At 36.3% G+C, this 27,083-nt stretch overlaps 1 protein-coding gene across 14 annotated transcripts; it reads right to left on the bottom strand.

Moving 5' to 3' along the window:
• MTIF2 (mitochondrial translational initiation factor 2) lies at positions 1–26,030 on the bottom strand. Of its 14 annotated transcripts, none has more exons than XM_082358155.1 (16): positions 25,904–26,030; positions 25,421–25,510; positions 24,782–24,901; positions 23,789–24,014; positions 23,308–23,419; positions 17,333–17,504; positions 16,708–16,868; positions 15,624–15,800; positions 13,524–13,663; positions 7,701–7,825; positions 6,196–6,400; positions 5,593–5,845; positions 4,798–4,938; positions 3,026–3,190; positions 795–935; positions 1–218 (listed from the first exon to the last, which is right to left on the bottom strand). In XM_082358155.1, the coding sequence occupies exons 4-16, from the start codon at positions 24,005–24,007 to the stop codon at positions 46–48; spliced, it is 2,184 nt and encodes a 727-aa protein (XP_082214281.1). In that variant the 5' UTR covers positions 24,008–24,014; positions 24,782–24,901; positions 25,421–25,510; positions 25,904–26,030; the 3' UTR covers positions 1–45. The 14 variants fall into 14 exon arrangements, with proteins under 14 accessions (XP_082214281.1, XP_082214277.1, XP_082214279.1 ...); XM_082358151.1 differs by having other exon boundaries at positions 25,421–25,589; positions 25,904–26,014; XM_082358153.1 differs by lacking the exon at positions 24,782–24,901 and having other exon boundaries at positions 25,338–25,510.
• Positions 26,031–27,083: the final 1,053 nt, after the last annotated feature.

Below are 27,083 nucleotides of genomic sequence, written 5' to 3'. Positions count from 1 at the left end.
TGTAATAAAGCAAAACATTTAATAATCTACATCTTTAACATAATTTTAAAATCCTGGATCCCAAGAAGTCTTGGCTAGAACTTCTTTTTCTTCATAACAGACAATATCATCTCCCACTTTAAATTCTATCTTCTCTTCATCCAAACTAAGACCACAATCCATTCCAGTTTTGATGACTGAAATATCATCTTTATGGTGTTTCAGTGAGATTAATGAGCCTTAAAAAAAAAAGAAAAACTTAGGGTTCATATAACTCAAATAAGTACCCAACAAGTGCAGCTGTAGTCTGGTGTTAAAAGGAAAATTACATTGAAATTCTTAATAGATTTTACAGTCCTGTCATGTTAAAAGATGGGATGAAATACCAGGGAAACCAAAGAAAACTGAAGTTTGCTATAAACAAGATGTGATTTGTAGTGAAAAGTACTGTCTCCCTTTTCAGAAGTTAACACTTTACAGGGGATGGGGGTTATACTCGGGACTTGAAGAATGAGTTACACCAGGATGAAGACGATGCAGGCACAAGGTTGTTAAGAAAGGATGAAAATATAATGATGTGGATCCAGGTGTAGGAGAGACACGGCTGGAAAGGTAGTTTGGGGCCAATTTTTAGAACCTTAGAAAGTCAGATTTGGGGATGAACAATCCTGGGGGAGTCATTAGGACTGGAGGCCAGATATGAGTTAGCAAGAAGTGGCCTGAACTAGGATTATGGGAGTGAAAGATTTCAGTTACCCAGGATCATCAGGTTTTGGTGACTGGGTATGATATAGAAACAGTTTTATGTTGCTTACCATTCCAAATAACATGTCCATTACGTATTAATTTAAATTTTTTTTGCTTTTCTAACTGTCCCTTTTGGACTCTGCAGCCGGCCACAGGAACTTTTTTCTTCCCTTCTGTTATAGAGAAGGTAGCTAGTATAGAAGCCTCACCTTTAGGAAGAAGAGAACATTAAGTATACAGAAAACAAAAATTCTGAGAAATACATAATTTCTGACATTCGGCAGAGTAACAGTTAAAGGTGTGAGAAAAATTAGGAAGTCCTAATTTTCTCTGACTCAACCAACTTTATTTTCCTGGCCAATATTAAAAACATGAAAATCCTTGGGTATTCTTGGAAAAGAAAATCAACAAAACTATATGTGCTTACTAAAAGAATGAAAAAAAAATGAAATGTTCACTTTTTCAGATGAATAAAATGCAATAGAAGATGCTATCAGTTGATAAGATTAGCATAATTCCTGTCTGCTCCATGAAAACCTAATTTTCAGTTGTCCCTCAATATATTTTCCTGAATGGACCATCCGTTGTTGCCTGATTTATTTTTAATCTCACCACGGGTAATTTATATACACTTAAGAGTACTAATTCTGTGAGTCAGCTTAATTTTTTTTTTTTTACTGACTGAAATTTAAAACAAATTCCGATAATGACACGGTATCATACTATAATGTACCAGTTTTCTAGGGTTAGTGTTATTTGGTGCTCACTCCCGGAAACCCTCATATGACTCAGTTTTCCAAATTGCTCTTAGCACAAGAACATACAAATCTCTGTGTGATCATGTTTAGTAAGTAGATCAGAAAAGCCTAAAATAAATCTGTACTGTGGACCAAAAATGCAAATACGGAGTCTCATCTTGAGGAAACAGACACATCCAAATTAAAGTACATTCAGCAAAATCACTGGCCTATATACACTTCAAAAACGTCAAGGTTGGGGCTTCCCTGGTGGCGCAGTGGTTGAGAGTCTACCTGCCAATGCAGGGGACACAGGTTCGAGCCCTGGTCTGGGAAGATCCCACATGCCACGGAGCAACTAGGCCCGTGAGCCACAACAACTGAGCCTGCGCGTCTGGAGCCTGTGCTCCCCAACAAGAGAGGCTGCGATAGTGAGAGGCCCGCGCACCGCGATGAAGAGTGGCCCCCGCTTGCCGCAACTAGAGAAAGCCCTCGCACAGAAACGAAGACCCAACACAGCCAAAGATAATTTAAAAATATATTAATTAATTAATTATTTTAAAAAACAAAAAAACTAGGAGTGATTAACTCTTTTAAAAAAAAAAATGTCAAGGTCAAAAAAGACTGAAGAACCTTATCTGTGATCCTGGACTGAGGGAAAAATATATATTTATAAAGTACATTATATAGGGACAATGAACAAAACTGGAACATGGACTGTGACTTAGGTAAGAGTGTTAATGTTCAATTTCCTGAGTTTGATAACTTGTTCTGCAGTTTCATATAAGAACATCCTTGTGTTTAGGAAATGCAAATATTTAGGGGCAAATGAACACAATATCTCAAATTTACTATCAAATGGCCCAGAAAAAAAAAAGTGTGTGTGTGTGTGTGTGTGTGTGTGTGTGAAGGGGGAGGACTAAAGCAAATGGGGCAAAATGTAAACTGGTGAACTGGGAGGGAGTTGCTTATACTTTTCCAGTAATTTTTCTGGAAATATAAAACTATCATCAAAATTAAAAGTTAACCAAAAATATCTGGATGTGGGGAGGAAAAAGAACAGATAAACTGATTCAGTCCATCTGAAATAAATTTAGCCGTTAAACTGGCCAAGGGATATGTTAGAAAAAAATATTTTTAAATGTTTAATATTTAAATGTAAAGTAAATTTTCTTCTCATGGTGGATTTCTCTGCCAGCTGCTGGACAAAATCAATGGCTCCTTCCACAACACTGTTAATAATGTTTATGCCTCCCATCCCAGTCTACTCAGTGTTACAGTTAGTGGTTTATGTCTAACTAGAGGGCAAGTTCTTACTGCCTTATTTGCCTTTGTATCCTCACAGCCAAAAGCACAACACCTTGCAGAGGGCAGGTGTTTATAATTCATATGAAGTTACACTGAAACTTTATCTATAGTAGTCATTTTTTTCTAGAACACAGGATATGTGTTGGAACAGTGAACATATTTAAACAGCAAAATACATTTCCCTTAAACTTTGCTTTCAAGTGTTATTTACAGCAGGTTAGATATGAATGTTTAAACATTCAGTGAACACTCACCTATTGTGTGCTCTTCCACAATGCAGGGCAATCTACTGCTCAGTTCCTCCTGCAAATCTTCAATAAGACGGTAAATGATTTTGTGAAGTTTAATTTTTACTCCTTTTTTTGCAGCCGACTGCTGGATAACATTGCCTGCATTCACATTGAAGCCGTATATAACACCTGGCAAGCATAAATACAATAAAGTAGTACAAATATTGCATTAAACAGTTTGTCTTTCAAGCAAAAACTCAAATCTAAATTTTTTGCTTCTATGTAAATTAAAAGCGAGTAGGAGAGGTAAATTCTATAATTTTTTCTCACAAAAACTAGTTAATTTTTAAATTAATGAAAGGATTTTATAAATTCTATTGTGGCTTATTAAACAAGGAAGATTTCTTTATGATTTTTAAATCCAATCATTTAAGAAACATTATTTTAAATGACCATAATGTGCAAGGCAATATGCTAAATGAAGCTTTCATACCAGAGAAATAAGAAAAATGATTAGAACTGAAATATTACATTATTTTAATAACAATTCCGTTATTAATTATAATCTTATAGTCTACAACTTTTGTTGTTTGCTCTTAGGTATTCAGCTGGCCAAAAGATGTTCAAAAAATAGATGACCCTTGAGCAACACAGGTGTTAGGGGCACCAATCCTCCGTGTAGTTGAAAATCCGAGCATAATTTATGGTTGGCCCTCCATATAAATGCGGTTCCTCCACATCCGAGGAGTTAACCAACCTCGGATCTTGTAGTACTGTAATATTTACTATTGAAAAAATCCACGTATAAGTGGACCCGCAGTTCAAACCCGTGTTGTTCAAGTGTCAACTGTAGTTACTTAATTGGTAAAGTTCAAGAGTTGTTTAAGAAATGAAAGAAGTTCCATGGAGCTGACCATTTTACCAAAGAACAAATGATGTATTTAACTGCAAATACCTTGGGGGTGTGAAAGAAAATTTATGCAAATGGCTTAATCAGGAGAAAAACAGAACCACCTTGAAAGTCTTATTATCATTAAGAAATCATTCAATGCATCATACTATCTACATTAATAGAAAAGTCAGTGCCCGTAAAATACTCTGAAATAACCAACATTATTGAAAACACCTTTTCAGTAGTAAAGGTAACATCTAATTCTAATCAAGTTAGGTCATGAAGTACCCCCTTCCTAAATGATTCATTAATCACTCAATAACACTGGTGCTTTGCCTAGATGTTAAACCTAGTTAAAGCGACAGTCATGAGTCCCCTTTCTGTGTATCGTAAGTTTGACTCATAAACAGTCCCCTTGTCTTCAAGGCATATAAAGCTAAGAAGAGCTTTTGATTTAAGAAAAATATAATTTGTAAAATTATAAGTAAACAAAAATAGGCAACCAAAAGTAAAAGATGAAGGAAAGTACTGAGTAGGCTGATTGCAGATTAAGGAGCATTCAAAAAGTCTAAATGAAAGAGAGAGAGAGAACCAAGCCTGGGTTTGGTGGGGAACTGGAAGGGGTGAGGAGGCAGTAATGGTACATTCAAGAAATACTACTGGGGCTTAAAATAGTTCCCCAAAGTTTCAGTACAACAATGACACCCACAATGGAGCTGTGGCTGCAATACTGCACATCACGTTTGCCCTCAATCCCTAGCTGAGACTGAGCTGCAACAGGAAGGGGGATACCGATGGGGGTAAAATGTCAGGTGTGACTAGCCCAGCAACAAAAGACAGAAGCTAATGGTTCACAGTATGCTCTAGGGAACACAGTTAAACAAACAGGAAATGGAATCCTCACCATGAAATGTTTCAGCAAGGTTAACATCATTTTCACTAATATCACCCACACCAAAATGTACTAACTCTAGTTCACACTCATGTGAAGCATCATAGGTATCCATAATGTTCAAAATGGCCTCAACGGAACCGTCAACATCACCTAAATGCAGCAAAAGTTTAAAATTATTGGTGTTAGGAGTTAGAAATTAACAGACACAAAAATGACAATCTATTTAAAGCAATAATAGGAATAGCATTTACCACAAAATCCACTTTTCTTTAGGTTTAGCATTATAAATATCTACTTAACTGAATAAAGTATAAAGAACCAAATGTACATTTACAACAAAATCCACTAGATAAATGTTTACTAAGGAAATCTCCCAGTGAGGGGGTGGGCAAAAAGGGTGAAGAGGGTCAAAAGGTACAAACTTCCAGTTATAAAATAAATATGTCATGGGAATATAATATGCAGCATGGTGACTATAGTTAATAACACTGCATTGCATATTTGAAAGTTGCTAAGACTAGATATTAAAAATGCTCATCACAAGAAAAAAAAATTTTATAACTAAGGATGGTGACAGATGTTAACTAGACTTATTATGGTGATCATTTCACCATATATGCAAATACTGAATCATTATGAAACTAATACAACGTTACATGTCAAGTATATCTCAATTTCAAAAAATCCCCCCCCAAAATACTGAAATCATTTTGGCTTAAATTTAATGGCCCAAATTAATTGTGAGAATGACGAAATACATATATTCCTAAAATGAGCTCTAAAGTAAAATCTTTTAAAAGTCACCTTTAATAATTATAGGAAGTACATTTGAATCTCCTCCTGCTTTTTCTTTTGGCTTTAAGGGTTGCTGCTGTTTTTTTATTTTGTACTTTATAAATGACCTCTCCTTCCAGGGCAAAGTGCCATACTTCTCGCGGGCTTTCCGATGTGCTTCTTGGTGTTCCTTTCGCTTTTCTTCTATTAATTCCAGATCCTCTTTATTTTTCTCCTGTTCTTGCTCATACTTCCTCCAGTGAACAACTTCACGTGCCCTTGGCTTTATAGGGAGAAAAAAAAAGGGAATTATTTAACTAAATAGAAACCAGTAACTGCTGGTTTTTTCCTCCACTATGAAATTAGCCTAGTTCATATATGAAACCACTAATTTTAAAGTTTTAAGAAACTTACAAAACTTTAATATGGAGGCTCTGTGTAAATTTGAAATTATTTAAAAATCTTATCTCAAATTTTAAAAAATTCTACAGCCAAACTCTAAAATGACATCACTGGCCCCCTCACAGCCCGTTATAGTACTGAATTATTTATTACTTATTTGGTATAACATTATAGATTGATATTTTAAATCATTATATCATATCTACTGTATAGGAATTAAGCTTGATATACCTCAGATTCTACTTCAAGAATTTCATCTCCTGCAGAAGGGAGGTCTCTCCAGCCTATAATTCCCACTGGCATGCTGGGACAGGCCTCATTGATTGCTTTGTCATTTTCATCAAACATTAAGCGTACTTTTGCCCAACTCTTTCCAGCAACCAGAATGGAGCCTTTTCTCAAAGTTCCTCTTTGAATTATAGCTGTAGTAACAGGACTAATATGAAAATAAAAGTATATACTCTTAATGCCATAATCAGGATGTAATGGCACTTTCTCAGTAAAGATATCTTTATGAGATTAAAAAATATATAATTTGAACACACAGGGTTAATTCCGCCACTTCTCAACTTCTCAAACAGTTTTTCATACTATAAAGACATTTCTTCATAATTACAACCTAAATGTCCATCAATGGAAGAATGGATAAAGAACATGCAGTATATATATATAATGGAGTATTATAAAACCTTAAAAAAGGAAAATCCTGTCACATGCTAGAATACAGATGAACCTCCTGGATGAACATATGCTAAATGAAATAAGCCAGTCAAAAAGGACAATATTATATGATTCCTCTCATATGAAGTATCTAAAGTAGTCAAAATCATGGAAACAACTACTGAAAGATAGTTGCCAAAGGCTGGGGGGAGGAGGGCAGGGAAATTAGTGCTTCATGGGTATAGAGTTTGTTTTGCAAGATGAAAGAATTCTAGAGATCTGTTGCACAACAATATGAATATTCTTAATACTACCGAACTGTACGTTTCAAAATGGTTAAGATGGTAAATTTAATATTATGCACTTTTTACCACAATTAAAAAAAAAAAGAAAACAAAAAACATTTCTTGTAAGGTTATGGTAGTGAAGGGTGCAGCTAAGTGTTCTGACAGAATCCTAATCTCCTTTCTACAACTAATTTGTTAAACAGTGAAAAGACCTCTTTTGCTAATAGGGAGGGAAATTAAAGAAGAGAACACTATTCCAACAATCTTACTATATATTAATGGGTAAGGACATAAAGAATTTAGAAACCCTAAAATGCAACAATTGCTATTTTATTCCAAGTTATGTTAGTCTATAAGACTTAAGCAATTCAGTTAAGTCAGTGGGGAAAAAAAAAATCAAGCAAATTGAACTACTAAGTCACCTAAATATGACTAGTAAATGTACACACATATTTGCTATTATCTACTGATAACTGCATGTTTGTGTTTTGTGTGCCAGTGCAATAAAATACTTTTTTTAATTTTTTTTTATTTTTTATTTTTTTGGCTGCACCGCAGCGGCAAGCAGAACTTCCCCAACCAGGGATCGAACCCGTGCCCCCTGCAGTGGAAGCGCGGAGTCTTAACCACTGCACTGCCAGGGAAATCCATATTTTTTAAAACAATGCTTTGAAAATATTGTTCAGGGACTAACAATAATCTGCAATAAACATAAGATACTGTTATATAATCAAGTCACAAAAACAATGGAATAAAATTATTAGAAAGCAAGCATTTTAACAGACCTACCCTCTTCCTTTGTCTGTGAAAGATTCTATTACTGTTCCTTCAACTGGACCAGTAGGGTCTGCTTTCAATTCTAACATTTCTGCAAGAGCAATTGTTGCCTCTACCAAAGCCATCAGGTTATCGCCCTTTAATAACAAAAAAAACTTAATATACATTAATAAATAATATCTGTAAATGTAAATACCAGGATCAGAAAGCCAAATAATCCTCGACAGTTACACTTTTCTCTTTAAGGATTAAAAACATGAATTACACAATACTACGAGACTAGATATCAATTACAGGAAAAAATCTGTAAAACATACAGACACATGGAGGCTAAACAATACACTACTTAATAACCAAGAGATCACTGAACAAATCAAAGAGCAAATCAAAAAATACCTAGAAACAAATGACAATGAAAACACGACGACCCAAAACCTATGGGATGCAGCAAAAGCAGTTCTAAGAAGGAAGTTTATAGCAATACAATCCTACCTCAAGACACAAGAAACATCTCAAATAAACAACCTAACCTTACACCTAAAGCAACTAGAGAAAGAAGAACAAAAAAACCCCAAAGTTAGCAGAAGGAAAGAAATCATAAAGATCAGAAATAAATGAAAAAGAAATGAAGGAAACAATAGCAAAGATCAATAAAACTAAAAGCTGGTTCTTTGAGAAGATAAAACAAAATTGATAAACCATTAGCCAGACTCATCAAGAAAAAAAGGGAGAAGACTCAAATCAATAGAATTAGAAATGAAAACGGAGAAGTAACAACTGACACTGCAGAAATACAAAGGATCATGAGAGATTACTATAAGCAACTATATGCCAATAAAATGGACAACCTGGAAGAAATGGACAAATTCTTAGAAAAGCACAACTTTCCAAGACTGAACCAGGAAGAAATAGAAAATATAAACAGACCAATCACAAGCACTGAAATTGAGACTGTGATTAAAAATCTTCCAACAAACAAAAGCTCAGGATCAGATGGCTTCACAGGCGAATTCTATCAAACATTTAGAGAAGATCTAACACCTATCCTTCTCAAACTCTTCCAAAATATAGCAGAGGGAGGAACACTCCCAAACTCATTCTATGAGGCCACCATCACCCTGATACCAAAACCAGACAAAGATGTCACAAAGAAAGAAAACTACAGGCCAATATCACTGATGAACATAGAGGCAAATATTCTCAACAAAATACTAGCAAACAGAGTCCAACAGCACATTAAAAGGATCATACACCATGATCAAGTGGGGTTTATCCCAGGAATGCAAGGATTCTGCAATATACGCAAATCAATCAATGTGATACACCATATTAACAAACTGAAGGAGAAAAACCATATGATCAACCCAATAGATGCAGAAAAAGCTTTTGACAAAATTCAACACCCATTTATGATAAAAACCCTCCAGAGAGTAGGCATAGAGGAAACTTACCTCAACATAATAAAGGCCAGATGTGACAAACCCACAGCCAACACCTTTCTCAATGGTGAAAAACTGAAAGCATTTCCACTAAGATCAGGAACAAGACAAGGTTGCCCACTCTCACTGCTATTATTCAACATAGTTTTGGAAGTGTTAGCCACAGCAATCAGAGAAGAAAAAGAAATAAAAGGAATCCAAATCGGAAAAGAAAAAGTAAAGCTGTCACTGTTTGCAGATGACATGATACTATACATAGAGAATCCTAAAGACTCTACCAGAAAACTACTAGAGGTAATCAATGAATTTGGTAAAGTAGCAGGATACAAAACTAATGCACAGAAATTCCTTGTGTTCCTATACACTAATGATGAAAAATCTGAAAGAAAAAGTAAGGAAACACTCCCATTTACCACTGCAACAAAAAGAATAAAATACCTAGAAATTAGCCTACCTAAGGAGATAAAAGACCTGTATGCAGAAAACTATAAGACACTGATGAAAGAAATTAAAGATGATACAAACAGATGGAGAGATATACCATGTTCTTGAATTGGAAGAATCAACATTGTGAAAATGACTATACTACCCAAAGCAATCTACAGATTCAATCCAATCCCTATCAAACTACCAATGGCATTTTTCACAGAACTCAAACAAAAAATTTCACAATTTGTATGGAAACACAAAAGACCCCGAATAGCCAAAGCAATCTTGAGAAAGAAAAACGGAGCTGGAGGAATCAGGCTCCCTGACTTCAGACTATACTACAAGGCTACAGTAATCAAGACAGTATGGTATTGGCACAGAAACAGAAATACAGATCAATGGAACAAGATAGAAAGCCCAGAGATAAACCCACACACATATGGTCACCTTATTTTTGATAAAGGAGGCAAGAATATACAATGGAGAAAAGACAGTCTCTTCAATAAGTGGTACTGGGAAAACTGGACAGCTGCATGTAAAAGAATGAAATTAGAACACTCCCTAACACCATACACAAAAATAAACTCAGAATCGATTAAAAACCTAAATGTAAGGCCAGACACTATAAAACTCTTAGAGGAAAACACAGGCAGAACACTCTATGACATAAATCACAGCAAGATCCTTTTTGACTCACCTCCTAGAGAAATGGAAATAAAAACAAAAATAAACAAATGGGACCTAATGAAACTTAAAAGCTTTTGCACAGCTAAGGAAACCATAAACAAGATGAAAAGACAACCCTCAGAATGGGAGAAAATATTTGAAAAAGAAGCAACTGACAAAGGATTAATCTCCAAAATTTACAAGCAGTTCATGCAGCTCAATATCAAAAAAACAAACAACCCAATCCAAAAATGGGCAGAAGACCTAAACAGACATTTCTCCAAGAAGATATACAGATTGCCAACAAACACATGAAAGGATGCTCAACATCACTAATCATTAGAGAAACACAAATCAAAACTACAGTGAGGTATCACCTCACACCAGTAAGAATGGCCAACATCAAAAAATCTACAAACAATAAATGCTGGAGAGGGTGTGGAGAAAAGGGAACCCTCTTGCACTGTTGGTGGGAATGTAAACTGATACAGCCACTATGGAGAACAGTATGGAGGTTCCTTAAAAAACTAAAAGTAGAACTACCATATGACCCAGCAATCCCACTACTGGGCATATACCCTGAGAAAACCATAATTCAAAGAGTCATGTCCCACAATGTTCACTGCAGCTCTATTTACAATAGCCAGGACATGGAAGTAACCTAAGTGTCCGTCGACAGATGAATAGATGAAGAAGATGTGGCACAGTTACACAATGGAATATTACTCAGCCATAAAAAGAAATGAAACTGAGTTATTTGTAGTGAGGTGGATGGACCTAAAGTCTGTCATACAGAGTGAAGTAAGTCAGAAAGAGAGAAACAAATACCGTATGCTAACACATATATATGGAATCTAAAAAAAAAAAGAAAAAGTGGTTATGAAGAACCTAGGGGCAGGACAGGAATAAAGATGCAGACATAGAGAATGGACTTGAGGACACGGGGAGGGGAAGGGTAAGCTGGGACAAAGTGAGAGTGGCATGGACTTATATATACTACCAAATGTAAAACTGATAGCTAGTGGGAAGCAGCCACATAGCATAGGGAGATCAGCTCAGTGCTTTGTCACCACCTAGAGGGGTGGGATAGGGAGGGTGGGAGGGAGATGCAAGAGGGAGGAGATATGGGGATATATGTATAGCTGATTCACTTTGTTATAAAGCAGAAACTAACACACCATTGTAAAGCAATTATACTCTAATAAAGATGTTAAAAAAAACCCAAAAACATGAATTACCCTATTTGAAGGAAGGAAAGAAGGAAGGGAGGGAGGGAGAAGGGAGGAAGAGAGGGAGGAAGGGAGGAAGGGAGGGAGGGAAGAAGGAAGAAGGAAGAAGGAAGAAGGAAGGAAGGAAGGAAGGGAGGGAGGGAGGAAGAGATAAGCAAGAAAATATGACCCAGGGACAGATCTTGCAACAAACAGTGATTATACATATATAGATAGATATTATATATCTATAATATATATATTATATATATATTATATATCTATAATATATATTATATATATATATTATATATCTATATATATTTTTTAAGAATAGCTACTAGAGTTTGTTAATACCCTTTTATAAACACATGCTTCTTTCACCCTCTGTCCTCCATCTGTCTCTACAATTGTGTTTTCTTCCTCTCACTTTCTTTACAATGCTACATTACAATTGAAGTTCTATCCAATTGAACAAGCTTTCACTGATTTCATCTGATCCACTCAAGAATCCTGTAAAATAAGTAAATCAAACACTATTTACTCTTATTAAATAAATAAGGAGAAAAAGCACTGACTAGACCCAAGCTATAACCTATACTCTGCAACTACCCAGCTGTACAACCTTGGAAAACCACTTCACCGCCTGGATCACCTTTCCTCAACTGTAAAATGAAGGAGCTAGATTAGATGATTCTTTCACCTTTAATGATCTATGTGTACTATGCTTTCTAAGGCTCCAAGATCATGCAGCTGATTAACGGGTGATGGAATTGGAACTGATGGACAAGGGATTTTTCCATTCTCCATGTCAGCTAAGAGCTTGCTCACAATTGTTACAATATAAAGCAACAGAGACAACTGTAACAAAACTAACTAAACACTTTGCTTACCCATCTACTTATTCCTAGTATTTATTCCAATTTACAAAATGCTGCTCTGAAAAGCAGAGCTGGGGTTGTTTCTTTGCATGAAGAGTCTTCTATTCTTCCTTGGAAAAGAAGGCCTCATCTTACTTCCCTGCCACTCTCTTACCTCCATTCCCAGGATTCATCTCTGCCATGCCTCCAAATTTGCCTAAGCAGCTTTACATCTATCTATCTACTCATCTAATATCTGGGCAGAAAAGGTGGTCATGTCTTCAAATGTTCTAATCTTGCCATCTGGTTTTCACATTGTAGTAACAATCAAGGTATAGTAGAAAGATGACAAAGTAAGGTGGCATTTCATGAGTTTCAGAGAAAAAGAGGCATAGTTTTACTATTAACAGAGGCATAACTTCTAATCATCTTGGAGGTAACAAATTTAGGAAAAGTAAAGATAAAATGAGACTTAATTGGAGGAAGGTGGCCAAATAAAGTACAATTTCTTCACCGAATGATCAGAAGAAAAAAAGTCCATATTACGAGTAAACCATGGAATATGGTAAGAATGGACAAAAAAGGAAATTTTTACTTAGCAGCAACCTGTATAGGACAAGAGAATTGGAAAATGCTATCACAAAGCAGGTACTGAGCTTCCTTGGTGTATTTTATCCAGAAGAGAATAATTGATAATTTAAAAGAAAATGGAATTCATCATAAATAACATTATAAAACTTATAGCAATTTAGTTCATAGAAACACTGAGTCAATCAATAACAAACTGAACCCAAATATTTCAACACTGTATTAGTAAAAAGTTTCATTTGTTTAAATTTCTCTTAAATGCCCTAAGACCTATTCTACAGTTTTTTACTTTAAAAACAAGCACTTTTCATTGCCAACTGAATTTCGTTTCTGCTTAAAACAGTCTTTATCCTACTATTATCCTATCCCCACATCATTCACCACTTATTCTCCTCATTCTAAGTACCTCGTAGTAAGAAAAGCATAGGTAAACCCGACCCCTCTGGATTGATGACTAATCTTTCTGAGCCTAATTTCTAATCTGCCAAACTAGGATAATGATACCAGCTTTGCCTAGTTCTCAGAGAATTTTTAAACAACAACAGAAATTATGGATGTCAAAATGTTCTCTAGGTATAAGGCACTGTGTGCATGATGTGTTGCACTCCCATCTGAACACACTGTCTCTGAGGTGCCCGCACTTACCGTGAGTGCAGAAACATGCACTGCTTGAATGTCGCCTCCATAATCCTCACATACCACATCATAAGCTAGCAGTTCTTTTTTCACTCTCTCAGGATCAGCCTCAGCTTTGTCACATTTGTTTATGGCAAGGACAACAGGAACTGAAAGAGACAGAGTTAAGAAGAGTGCAAACGATGACACTTCAACTCCAGGTATTCACAATGAAAGACGCCAACGTTTTCTGGCTTTCTCTTGACCCAGTGGATGTATTTATCTAACAAAAGACCTAAAAAGACCCAATTTACACCCACCTACTCTGCTTTATACACATGAAGGATTCCAGATGAGAGATGTCAAAACTGCAATTATAAGATTCTGAATTAAGAATACGCAATTATGATGATTAAAAAACAAAAACAAAACACACAACAGTGTTTAGGGTAGAGAAAGGACTACCCTTAAATCTGAAAGCAAGATCAGCAACTACACTAGAGATAATCTCCAGAAAAGAAAAATCAAGAGAAGATTCTAATTCTAATACTAGATCATTTGCCTCTTCTTTCCAGGAGTTTAATTCCCTGTTAAAACCCAACATCTCACCCTTGGGTGAAACTAAGTACCATTATTGTAAACTTTCTTTTAGGATTTACAGCAACTCTTTCTTCATACACACTTAGCTGAGTGACTGACACAAAGTAGATTCTCAATAAATGTTTACTTAATGAATGAACCAAATAATCTTATAATCTACTTGTCATTACTGAACATACCCTTTCATTAGAGAACTCACACAAAATTCTAGGAGATAATTCTCTGATTGAGTTTCACCAACTCTGCAATTTTCTCAGGTATCAAAGGAATAGAAATTGAAAACAGACACGAAAGAGTTATGCAATCCATAGCCTATTATTATGAAAAAGTACATTCTATATTGATCAGCTGGAACTTAACAGGCACCAAGAGAACAGGTACAGAAAGCATGAAGTAAGGAATTTATCATATCTCAACCAACTGCTTTGTTATGGGGTCCCTGACAGATTTACCACTCTTATTTTTATTATATTCCCTAGGATCATTAAGAACATAGCCCATTCCACAAAGGTAGTTTTGAGGAAATAAAAAATAAAGAGGAACACTGAAGCTAGAAGACCAGATTCCAAATGCAGGCATGCTGCGAATTAACTGTAACTGGGGAAGTTCCTGCCACCCTCTGGGTCTTAGTCTTCATGTTGTGAGATGAAAAAAAAACTGGACTAGATCAATGATTGTCAACCCTTTCTTTTTTTTCTTGCCAACAAACCTAGGGGAATATGACGCATTTCATCAGGTACATTTTCTCAAGACAACAGTATTTTCTCAGTGGGTGTAGGGTCATATCACAATAAGAATGAATGTACAAAGTATGTGTGTGGTGTTTATTATTACAAATTTTTTTTTTTTCTTGGCCACGCCATGTGGCTTGCAGGATCTTAGTTCCCCAACCAGGGATTGAACTTGTGCCCTCAGCACGAGTGTGCAGTCCTAACCACTGGACTGCCAGGGAATTCCCTATTATTACAATCTTTAAATGGAGAAATAAGGGAGAAGATAGCCAAATATTTTCCAAAAGTTTCAATTTTATACCTTTGACCAAATAAGAACTTATTTAAAGCAGATGAGGGAAAAGTCTCTTTTAGAGAAGAATTCCAGAGAATAAATGAATAAGGAATAACAATTAGAATATCACCACTTTGTAACTCCTAATGAATTGAGGTGATGGGTACATAGGGGTTCATTAGTCTAGGCTTACTTTTATAGCTGTTAAACGTTAAAATGTTTTTTAAAAAGTCATTTGAGACTGTTAAATTGTCACACCATGCCAAGTAAGTAAACAGTAGAGGAAGGAATATACTTGTGGTCACAAGTCCCAAGTTGAATCCTGCTATACTCTTCTTAGTAGTTAATGTCTTTGGGAAAACAATTCAACTTTCTTTGCACCTTACCTGTAGAACAGGTATAATAATCCTGGGATTGCCAGGAAGATTAAATGAGCGACATGTACAAACAGTGACTCTGTAGTAGATCCTTTAAAAAAAAGAAAGCAACTTCCTTCCTGATACATGTAAGTCAGCCACGCAGTACCTTGAGCATCTTTGGCATGCTGAATGGATTCTACAGTTTGTTTCATCACTCCATCATCTGCAGCTACAACCAATATGATAATGTCAGTGATGTGAGCACCTCTGGCTCTCATTGCTGAGAAAGCAGCATGTCCTGGAGTATCAAGAAAGGTTATCTTTTCCCCAGAAGGCAGAGAAACTGTGGAAACAGAAATCCAAGAACACTAAGCACTCAAATATATACTTCCTTAATACAAAGGAATATACATGACCTTATCAACACAATCAATAATTCTTCAAAATAATTTTATTCTTTATATTAATCTTAATCAGAACAATGCATATGGATCATCATTCCACAATGAAAAGTGATAACATACCAGTGAGACCTTTAGGGTTTTCTTTTCATGTAATAATTTCAAACTAAAACTCGTCCTATTTCTAGAATATAACTACTTTCATAAATGTACCAACTGGAATATATTCTGGAGAAAAAACCAGACTGATAGTTGTCTAGGCAGCCACTCCTGCATTAGCAAACACCAGCTGCACAAACTGTCTTGAGCAACAGAGGCAATTTAGTACACAGTTAGAAGCTTAGGATTTGAGTCCAACAGCCTTGGGTTTAAATGCTGGCTTTGCCACTTTACTAGCTGTGTACTTCGAGCAAGTAACTTAACCTAAACAAGCCTCAGCCTCCTTATATGTATGTAGGAATATTAATACCTACTTCATGATGTTGTGAAGATAAAAAAAGATAAAGCATACAAGGTGCTCAGAACAGTGCTGGGCACATGCTAGGTGTTCAGCAAATGACAGCTGTTATTCAGTTATGAGTGGTAACATTATGACAACCTAGCACTGAAGAGTCTTAGGCTCATTAAACCAAACTAAGAATGAGCTAGAATACAAAAGGTATAACTTTCTTCTTATACACTGTACAAAATAACCTTTATTAACCACCAGCTCTACATTTCATCAAACCAATGGCTTTAGGCTTTAGCCTTCCTTTTACTTTAAATTCATATATTTCATACTATGACACTATTTTAAGAAAATAATATGTGGGGTTCCCAAGCATATTGTAAGGTGATCTGTGTTCATACCAAGAAAGGCACCAATGTGCTGAGTGATGCCTCCAGCTTCCATTGCTGCCACTTGAGTTGTTCGCAGTTTGTCAAGCAACGTCGTTTTTCCATGATCAACATGGCCCATTATAGTAACAACTGGGGACCTTGGGATTAATAAAGCTGGATCTGCCTGGGGCCTACAATTAACAGCAAAGGAGTTTCATTTCTTAAATATCAGAAACACTTTATAGCCAGTGAACTGATCTGCAGTTATCTCTGTGAACTACCATTAACAACAAAACCCAACATTCAGCTTTGATTAGACATAACTATTTTCCTCTTCTATACATACAATGACTTATGATAAAATAATAATGACTGCCCACCTACTGCAGGCATCTTCATAACAATGAGCAGAACTGAATAAAATTTTAAAATTCAGGATCAATATACACACTCAGCAAACTAAGAAAAACAACTCTTAGAGTTTTATAATAACCTGAATATACTTTTTGATATTTTAAGCACTTTGAAGAAAAGTTTAACCTATACTCACACATCATTTTAATTGCAAAAGAAATTTTAAGGCAAATCTTTCCATTAAAAAGTGTGAATAAAACAATGTGGTCTCCTTCCCCCAATTTATACAGTTAAGTTTTACCTTTTTACAGCATCTTTATTTTCTCTGACTTTGTCCTGTTTTAATTTGCTCCATTTTAACTTCATCCCTGACTTCTTTATCACTTCTTTGATCCAGACTTCATCTAAATGTGAGTGTGCTTCTAGTGAATCTATGTCAATAGCAGTGTTCATTAAAGATTCATATACACAATCTGGTGAAACAAGATAAAACCTTTTAGGATCATGAATTAAATGTTCCAGAAAATGACCTCTATTGATAAACATCTATATAAACAATACACTCAATGAGAGGAATAACTATATAAGCTATCTGTTTCTCTAATGTTAACGAATCACAAAAAAGTTGAAAAGAAAATAATCTTTAAAATATGATACAGGGACTTCCCTGGCGGTCCAGTGGTTAATACTTTGCCTACCAGCGCAGGGAGTGCGGGTTCGATTCCTGGTCGGGGAGCTAAAATCCCACATGCCTCGAGGCCAAAAAACCAAAACATAAAACAGAAGCAATATTGTAACAAATCCAATAAAGACTTTAAAAATGGTCCATATCAAAAAAAAAGGAAAAAAAATAAAAATAAAATATGATACATTTATATTAATTGATATTTCTGCATATTCATAAATATTTGAATATTTACCATGTACCTTATGAACTACCTGAGCGATTAATAAAACATTAAATTGCATGTCGATTCTCATTATTCAAGGTAATTATGTTCTATAAACTCACTGGGAACAGTGAATTAGCAAATACTGAATCATTGCTCTGAGGGGAAATACAGGGTTACGTTCCTTCAGCCTCTGGTCACAACATTTTCATCAGCTATATCTTGTTTTACGTGTTTCTGTTTAAAGACACCTTATTCAGTATGTGTTGTTGATTTATTAACGTTATAGTCATGGTCAACAGCACTATACTATAACTAATAAAGCTTATCTAACACGTATTTTCTCTGTAAGGCACATTACAGCCTTCTTGTAGTTAGTAACACTAAACAGCACTTCAGCACCATGCTGAGTGGCCATTTTAAACAGCGAAATCACCAAAAAAAAGCACAAAAATGAGAAAAACATGGCACTAAATAAACCACAAAAATGACACTTGTTTACAGTATGAGAGGAGAGAAGGCAGAGTGTTTGGTGCCTTGTTTGAACCTCAGCTAGTAATATGTGATCAGGTCAGGCAACTCAAATTTTTCACCGCTCTGTGCATGTCCAGGAATGACTAAAAAAGCACTTCAAGTATCAATTTTGGGGCTACAAATACATTTTAGGGAATTTGCCAATTCAGAATCCCCAAATAATAAGGATTGACTATATTTACATATGTATATACATAAATATACGCACACACACACACACACATACAGTATCACAGAATACATGCACACACTATTTATTTATGTATCTATTTAGGATGTCCAAAAAGTTGCGAAACATAGGAAAAAGAATTACTTGTTGCTTTCATTTTGTTTAATGTGCTTTAATTTCTGTAATATTTTCCTGTGGGTGATAAAGTATCAGTGGTGATAATGAAATAAGTAGTTTTATGCTTCCAGACTTTCAGTCACCCTATAAATAAATATTTTGAGAGACAGATATAAAAGAAAGGCATCTTCAAACATGCAGAACATTACACTAAAAGAACTTCCTATTCAGTAGTGTGCTCGTAAATGTTTACTCTGAGGCTCCTAAAAAAAAGTCCTGATTTATAGCATTTCCCAGTTTCCATGGTACAAATACCCGCCACCAGGGGTGCCCAACCCCGTTAGGAACCAGGCCGCACAGCAGGAGGTGAGCAGCTGGGGAGCAAGCAAAGCTTCATCTATATTTACAGCCGCTCCCCATGCTTGCATTACCACCTGAGCTCCACCTCCTGTCAGACGAGCGGTGGCATTAGATTCTCATAGGAGCGTGAACCCTACTGTAAACTGCACATGCCAGGGATCTAGGCTGCAGGCTCCTTATGAGAATCTGATGCCTGATGGTCTGAGGTGGAGCTGAGGTGGTGATGCGAGCGCTGGGGAGTGGCTGCAAATACAGATTATCATTAGCAGAGAGGTTTGACTGCACAGAGACCATAATAAACCAATTGCTTGCAGACTCACATCAAAACCCTATCAGTGAGTGGCAAGTGAAAACAAGCTCAGGGCTCCCACTGATTCTGCATTATGGTGAGTTGTATAATTATTTCATTATATATTACAGTGTAATAATAATAGAAACAAAGTGCACAATAAATGCGCTTGAATCATCCTGAAACCATCATCTCCCCCCACCTCACCCCCCCTCAGTGGAAAAATTGTCGTCCACAAAACCAGTCCCTGGTGCCAAAAAGGTTGGGGGCTGCTGTCCCCCACCACGTTTGACTTCAAGCCACCAACATGAAGTCACTGAACACAGAGATGAAAAGAGATGTGAAGCAGCACACTATTAAATAGTATTTCCACCATATAGGTACAATATAGGTACAATTTACATATAGGTAAATAACCTCAAGAGCATAGATTAATAGTAAAATGCAGTAAAATAATTAAGAAGTGACAATCTTAATGAGTATTTATTTACCTCCATTTATGATTTAATTTTTTAAATGGTTGTGTTTACACCAGCTCCCATAATTCCTTATAATTTAGCAATAGGCTCACAAACTGGTACAAGCCAGCCTCAGCACCTCACTGATCCTACTCCATAATAATGCCAAGAAACCCTTTCTTGTGGATTTCCCTACCACACCTTTCCCCCAAAAAACACATTTTAAATTAGGAGTATGGCACTACTGATACTATGTATAAAATAGACAACTAATGAGAACATACTCTATAGCACAGAGAAATCTACTTAATGCACTGTGGTGACCTAAATGGGAAGGAAATCCAAAAAAGAGGGGATATATGTATATGTATAGCTGATTCATTTTGCTGTAGAGTAGAAACTAACACAACATTGTAAAGCAACTATGCTCCAATAAAAATTAATTTAAAAAAATAAAATAAAAATAATAATAATAATAAATAAATAAATTAGGAGTATGGGATTAACATACACACACTACTATATATAAAATAGATAATCAACAAGGGCCTAATGTATAGCACAGGAAACTCTACTCAATATTCTGTAATAACCTATATGGGAAAAGAATGTGGAAAAGAATGGATATATGTATATGTATATGTATAACTGAATCACAATGCTGTACATCTGAAACATCGTAAATCAATTATACTCTAATATAAAGTAAAAATTAAATTAAAAAAAAGAATGCTACAACATAAATTTTCTATACAGATATGCTCTCAGAGAACAATAAAACTCTTTCTAAACGTAAAAATTATAATGAGTACAATTCTAATAATGCTAAAAATCCTTAATAATCCAGTAACTATAGTTTTCCAATATGTTATCCTAAACTTTTGAGAGGTAGCTTATACATAGGGATAATCTTTTTCCCTCTACATTAAATGCATATAATATTAATATATTATTTTATCTTTATCCAAAACTTAAACATTTACATGTAGAAAAGTACCCAAAGCATTTAAACCAGAAATATTACATCAATTTTTTTTTTTGGCTGCACCGCACAGCTTGCAGGATCTTAGTTCCCCAACCAGGGACTGAACCCACACCCCTGGCAGTGAAAGCGCAGTACTAACCACTGGACCGCCAGGGAATTTCCACATCAAGTTATTTTAACTGACCCAGGGCAGGGGGGTTAGGATGTATGTACATTGCTAATATAGCAGTTAAAAATATTCACCATATGAAAACTATCTTAAATTCAAAAGAGGTATGATTATAATATTAAATAAGTTTCAAATAGATAACTTTTATTTAAATCATAGCAAATCAGTTTTGGGTTTAGAGCACTGATCCATAGGATTAAACCTGTATTTTAATTATTCTATTTATTTGGTGATTCAAAGGAATTATTATGGTTATGCATGTCTGTGTTAATGTTTAAAAAAAAAAAAGAATTATAATTTAGCAATATATAAGTACTCATGGATTAAATGATATATTAATAATTGTTATCACTGGCTTATGCAAACATTATGCTTATCATTCCATTCTTTCTGCTTTCATATATATATGAAAAATGCCAATAATAAAAAGTTCTAAAAATCAAGTCTGTTATCAATATCATTTATAAAATCATATCAATACAGTTTTCCTTGGAAAAATTCTGAATGATATGGCCATGTCCATTTGTTCTCTTAAAGTTTTCTAGTTATAAAATGATTACATAATCCAATGCAAAGTTTAAAAAAAACACAAGATAGAGTGCTAATTTTCTATTCTTTGTGAGGATGTACTATCACAAATAGTGGTAACACTTTCAGGCAGGATACACATTAAAACTCTAGCTCTGCTGTCATTTACAAAATAACAATTCCTGAGAGAAAATTTGGTCTGTGAATAAGAGCATCTGCTCGAGCCATACTCCCTGGGTTCAAAATCCTGGCTCCACCACATAGTAGCTGTGAAATCCTGGGCAATTATTCATCCTCTCTATGCCTCGGTTTCTCAATCTATAAATGGGGATAATAATCATACGTGCTTCTAGAGAATTGTGAGAATTACATGAGTTAATACATATAAAGTATTGGTATATAATAACAGCTCAGTAAGTATAAGTTATTATCAGTAATTCTTTTTGCCAAAAGTCTGCTTCACTTGTTACTTTATTTTGCTACCATAATAAGCTATTTCTTGTTTACTAAATTTTAATGTCAGTTTATAATGAAAACGAAATGAAAATTTTGTTCCAACAATCCTAAATTGGTAATAAATACAGTAGTCCCTCAGTATCTGCAGGGGGTTGGTTCCAGGACATCCCCTGCATACCAAAATACATGGACTTTATATATAAGTCCCTTATATAAAATGGCACAGTATTTGCATATAACCTACACACATCCACCCATATATTTTAAATCATCTTTAGACTACTTACAATAACTAATACAATGTAATGTTATATAAACTGTCGCTGATGCATGACAAATTCAAGTTTTGCTTTCTGGAACTTTCTGGATTTTTTTTTTTAATATTTCTGATTCACGGTTGGTAGAATCCACGGATACAGAACCCATGGATACAGAGGGCTAATTACAATTTTTATTACATTTCTAATAAAAATGGTATTATTAAAAGTTGTAGTTATGGACTTCCCTGGTGGTGCAGTGCATAAGAATCCGCCTGCCAGGGCCTCCCTGGTGGCGCAGTGGTTAGGAATCCGCCTGCCAATGCAGGGGACATGGGTTCGATCCCTGGTCCGGGAAGATCCCACATGCCGCGGAGCAACTAAGCCCATGTGCCACAACTACTGAGCCTGTGCTCTAGAGCCTGCGAGTCACAACTTCTGAGCCCGCGTGCCACAACTACTGAAGCCTGTGTGCCTAGCACCCGTGCTCCGCAACAAAAGAAGCCACCGCAATGAGAAGCCCACGCACCGCAACGAAGAGCAGCCCCCGCTCGCCGCAACTAGAGAAAGCCCGCGAGCAGCAACAAACACCCGATGCAGCCAAAAATAAATAAATAAATTTATTAAGGAAAAAAAAAGTTGTAGTTATTACTACAAATATTTTTCTGCTGGCACTACACTACAGATATTGTCAAAATGAGCGCAATTAGAGAATTATAGAGAAACAAAAGGAAAGTAAATGAGTATAAATACGGTCCCTCAGTCCAAAAGCATTCTTTGGACTTATCTTAATAGCCCACAAGATTTCTGAGAAAGAAAGGTTAGTTCAAATTAAAAAAATCTTTTCCATTTTTATTAAAAGCAAAATCTTAGAGAACTAGATTTGGCAAAAAGCCAAGAAACTAATTAGGATTTTTCATCTAAAGTGAAAAATATTGGAATTACTTAACATCTTTTTAAACCACTAGTCTAATTTTCATCCTTGAATGCCTTAATCTCACTGCAAATAAAATACCAGGTATTCCACGTTTCCATATTTTTCCTTATAAAATTATCTGGCTCACCTATGTCTTTTTCCATTGCTCTGGCCAGCTCCTCGACAGTCATTCCAATCCATACCTCCACCTCCTTTTTAGATTTTGTTGAAGATAACTGAGATTTCTGCGATTTTTTTTCCTATTAAATATTCAGAACACATAAAGAAGAAGGAAGAAAAAACTTTGAAATTTATTCTGGAATATCTACCACAGTCAGGACTCCTATTTCTACCAACACTCCCATAAATTGTTAAACCTTAGACTAAAATTTAAAATCCTGATTCCTTAATTCACTGTTATACACTGATATAAATAAGCAAATTAATCAACATTACTAAACAACTAACTAGAACCTCCCTTCCTCACAAAGATTTATTGCCTGGAATGTAGAATTAAGGCATAAAGATTTCAAAAATGACAAAATACTCAAGATGGATTTCTACTCATGGCCCTAGGCACTTTCATCTCAGACCAAATAATAGAGAAACTCAGAGAAATCTAGAACTACCTTCTTTGTCACCAGAAGCCTATGTTGAGATAAAGCGGCTCTGATGAGCGCATCTGTTTGCCAGGGCTGGGCATACAGCTGAGCTGGCCACACCGGGTAAGCAGATGAAAACACATGCCTCCACTGTGCCAACATTCTTCTTTGATACAGGCTGTGCAGCTGCCTACAAATAGTGTGAAATCGTAGCAAGTTCTCCAACTTAAGTATCTTCTGGTTCATCTTTCTCCTAGAAAAAAAGTTTTCAAATACTATTTTGGTTAATATTGAAATCAAGTTAGCAAATATTAATTGGATATCTACTACACACAAAACACAGTGCTAGAGTTACAACAATGAGTAAAACTGGGTTCTCGCCCTGAAAGAGCTCACAGTCCAGTCAGAGAGATGGAATTCCGTACTAAGTACTCTCTAGATATTAACTATAACTATGGTTAATGTTCCTACCATAATAACACTGAAATACAATAACAAACTTGTAAGGGTTCTTTTTTCACTCCTGAAACATCAACTAACCAAATCACAACTAGAATCATTTTTTTTTAAATTCAAATTTGAACTAATCAACTCTTTGCCAAACATTCTTTGGGAGGATGGGGGGAGATTATCCCTAGTTTAATGTACAGCTTCAAAACATGCTATATAAGGACTCATTATCTGATCTCTGTTAACCTCTCACTCCATCTCTTACACTCTTACAGTTCCCTCACTCTTATCTCCCAAACTTTTGTTATTCTGTCTCACCTGTAATCTCTGACAGCTGTCTTCTAATCTTTGAAACTTTGCATATGCTCCCTCTCCTTGGAACTGTCTTTCAACCCTAACATTTTCCCCTCTTCCCAACCCCCCCCCCCCGCAAAAAGATGCTTTAGAGTGGGAAGAAGGCACCCAATAAATATCTACTGAATAATGCCAATAAATACCTATTGAATAATGCCTTTTGAATATTACTCTTGGGACGAAAGAAGAGTTTACTGAGAGAAAACCACAACAGACCTCAACAGTATAGCGCAGAACTCAGTAGTATAGTCTCTTCCTCCTGGAGTCTTCTATTTCTTCTGATCGCAAGACTGTATTTCTACAGCTTTGCTTTTCAGTGTTTAAGGGAAGGAGCAACTAAAATAACGTAAGAAGTACTAGTTTTCTCCTCAGCAGACATTTCATGAGCACCATCTTCCAGGCACTGCATTTGAGGTTGTTGAGTCAAAGTTTAATAAGCAAGAGTCCCTTCCTTTGGGGTTCACTGTCTTTAAAATGTTCCAATATAATGATTCTTAAACACCTCAAGAATGGCACATGTAAAAAATCTTATTTAGGTACATTTCCCTGAACTAAGAAGTAAAGAGTGCTCAGAAAGCACAGAATTGCTTAGGCAAAAAAAATTTTTTTAATGAGTCTAAAACCAGATTTAACAAGGACACAGATTAATATAATGGGAGGAAAGGTCCTACACGGAGATTAACCAAAGCACAGCTATTTCACTGATGCAGGGATTCGAAAAACACATTGGGGGGGTCAATAAACCAAATACCAAAACTGGAAGGAACCTTACTTGCTACTTATTCCAAGCCCCTCATTTTAAAGAAAAGGAAAATGGAGTCCAGAGAGGTCAAAAAGCCTTCTCCTATGTCATACCGCTAGTTAATGGCAGTCAGGACTAGAACCCAGGCTTTCTGACTCCCAATTCGGTGTTCTTTCGCCGCTAGTATATTCTTATCATGGAACCTGGAAAAGGATGTTGGAAATAATGTAGTTGCGTTGGTGAAAACGTCTGAATGAAACAGCTAGAAGCCTTGGGTGTTATCTGAAAGGTAAAAAGAAGTCACTGTAGAATGTCGGATCTAGGGTGGCTTCGCCTGGAACCCGAACCCAAAAAGCCTTGGGCACAGGGGAGGTCGGGGCGTGGAGGACACCTGCCGCGGCGCGCGGGGAGAGCAAGCAGCCGGCCGCTTCTGGTTGGATAACGCTTTCGTTATGCCGAAAGTTAAGAATCACGCATGGATTAAGTGCATCATGGAAAGACTCCCGAATGCGCAATGTTTGTCATCTGTGCCGCTAACGCTTTAGGCCTAACAATACACGCCCGCCGGGACGACCCGGCTAAGAGACCCCACTCACTTAGCTCCTACGTAGGGTCCAGGGCGCCGGAATTCTGAAGCAGGGTAAATATCTCCTTCCGGACCCGGGAGGACTGTCGGTCAGCTAGTCCGTCTCAAAAATGGTCCCGCTCGGGCTTCCAGTGCTGCCGGAAGCGGTTCTACCCGGAATTCAGAAGTCCGATTTCGGAACAACCCTGTTGCCGCTGGTACAGTCCGAGGGTGTATCCGGGTGGCGTGTCAGCAGCGCGTCGATAATCGTTTCTGCAGAACCCTTCGCTTTCTAGGAAGTAAATTACTGCTACTCTGGGGCTGTGAGCGGCCTCGATGTGTACAGCTCAAGGGAAAGTGAAACGGGGAAATGTGGGAGAAATGCTAAGTCCTTAAAAGACACACTAACAAAAAGGGAAGAATGCAAGGGAACGTGGCGATAGAGCCAGTTAGTACTGGGCGAGGAGCGCTTTCTCTTTCAAAAGTCACCTCGTGTGGGTGGCATTTGAAGTAGTAAAGCTAGAGTGGGTTCCAATCCCAGCTCATCCCCAGTTGTGTAGACTTGGGGACGTTATGTAAACTCCCTGTGCCTCCCCCCGCCCCCCATAGTCTGGCCGCCTAACTCATGCCCCTCCCCTTTTTTATGTTTGTCTCCCCAGTGCCACCGCAAAGATGTGTAATCAGTGTTGAATGACTGAATAGAAACCTCTGTCCTGAAAAATCTTTTTTTTTTATTTCTGAAAATCTTTTTAATGAACCTGAACACTCACACACTTGAAAACTATTGAAGTGCATTTCAACTGCTATCATTTTACTTACCTTTCACACTCACTGAAGTGCCAATTTCTGCAAGAAAGTATTCTTTGCTCTCTCTGCCTTGCCAAGTAGTTGAGAAGCAGAAATTGATTGAATTGAACATCAAAGTAACAGTCATACCTTTTTTCCCCAATATTAAAGTGAAAATAACCAATATGTTTCTAATCATGAAGAAAATAAATACTAATGTGGAAAATTCAAGCAATACACTAAAATATAGAACGTGGAGGGAGGGAGGGAGGGCCAAAACTGGAAACACTTGAGCAACAAAATAACATAGTATTAGATTATAACAAATAAATGGGGGAGAAGGGACAAATCCTCCTTACAGAAAAATTCCACATAATATATGTGTATAACTTCTACTAGGAGGTAAAGCTTAACCCCCGCCCCGG

This window comes from Balaenoptera borealis, assembly GCF_965194805.1.
Source record: "Balaenoptera borealis genome assembly, chromosome: 15".
Classification (NCBI taxonomy): domain Eukaryota; kingdom Metazoa; phylum Chordata; class Mammalia; order Artiodactyla; family Balaenopteridae; genus Balaenoptera; species Balaenoptera borealis.
This window is presented reverse-complemented; position numbering and strand designations above follow the sequence as displayed.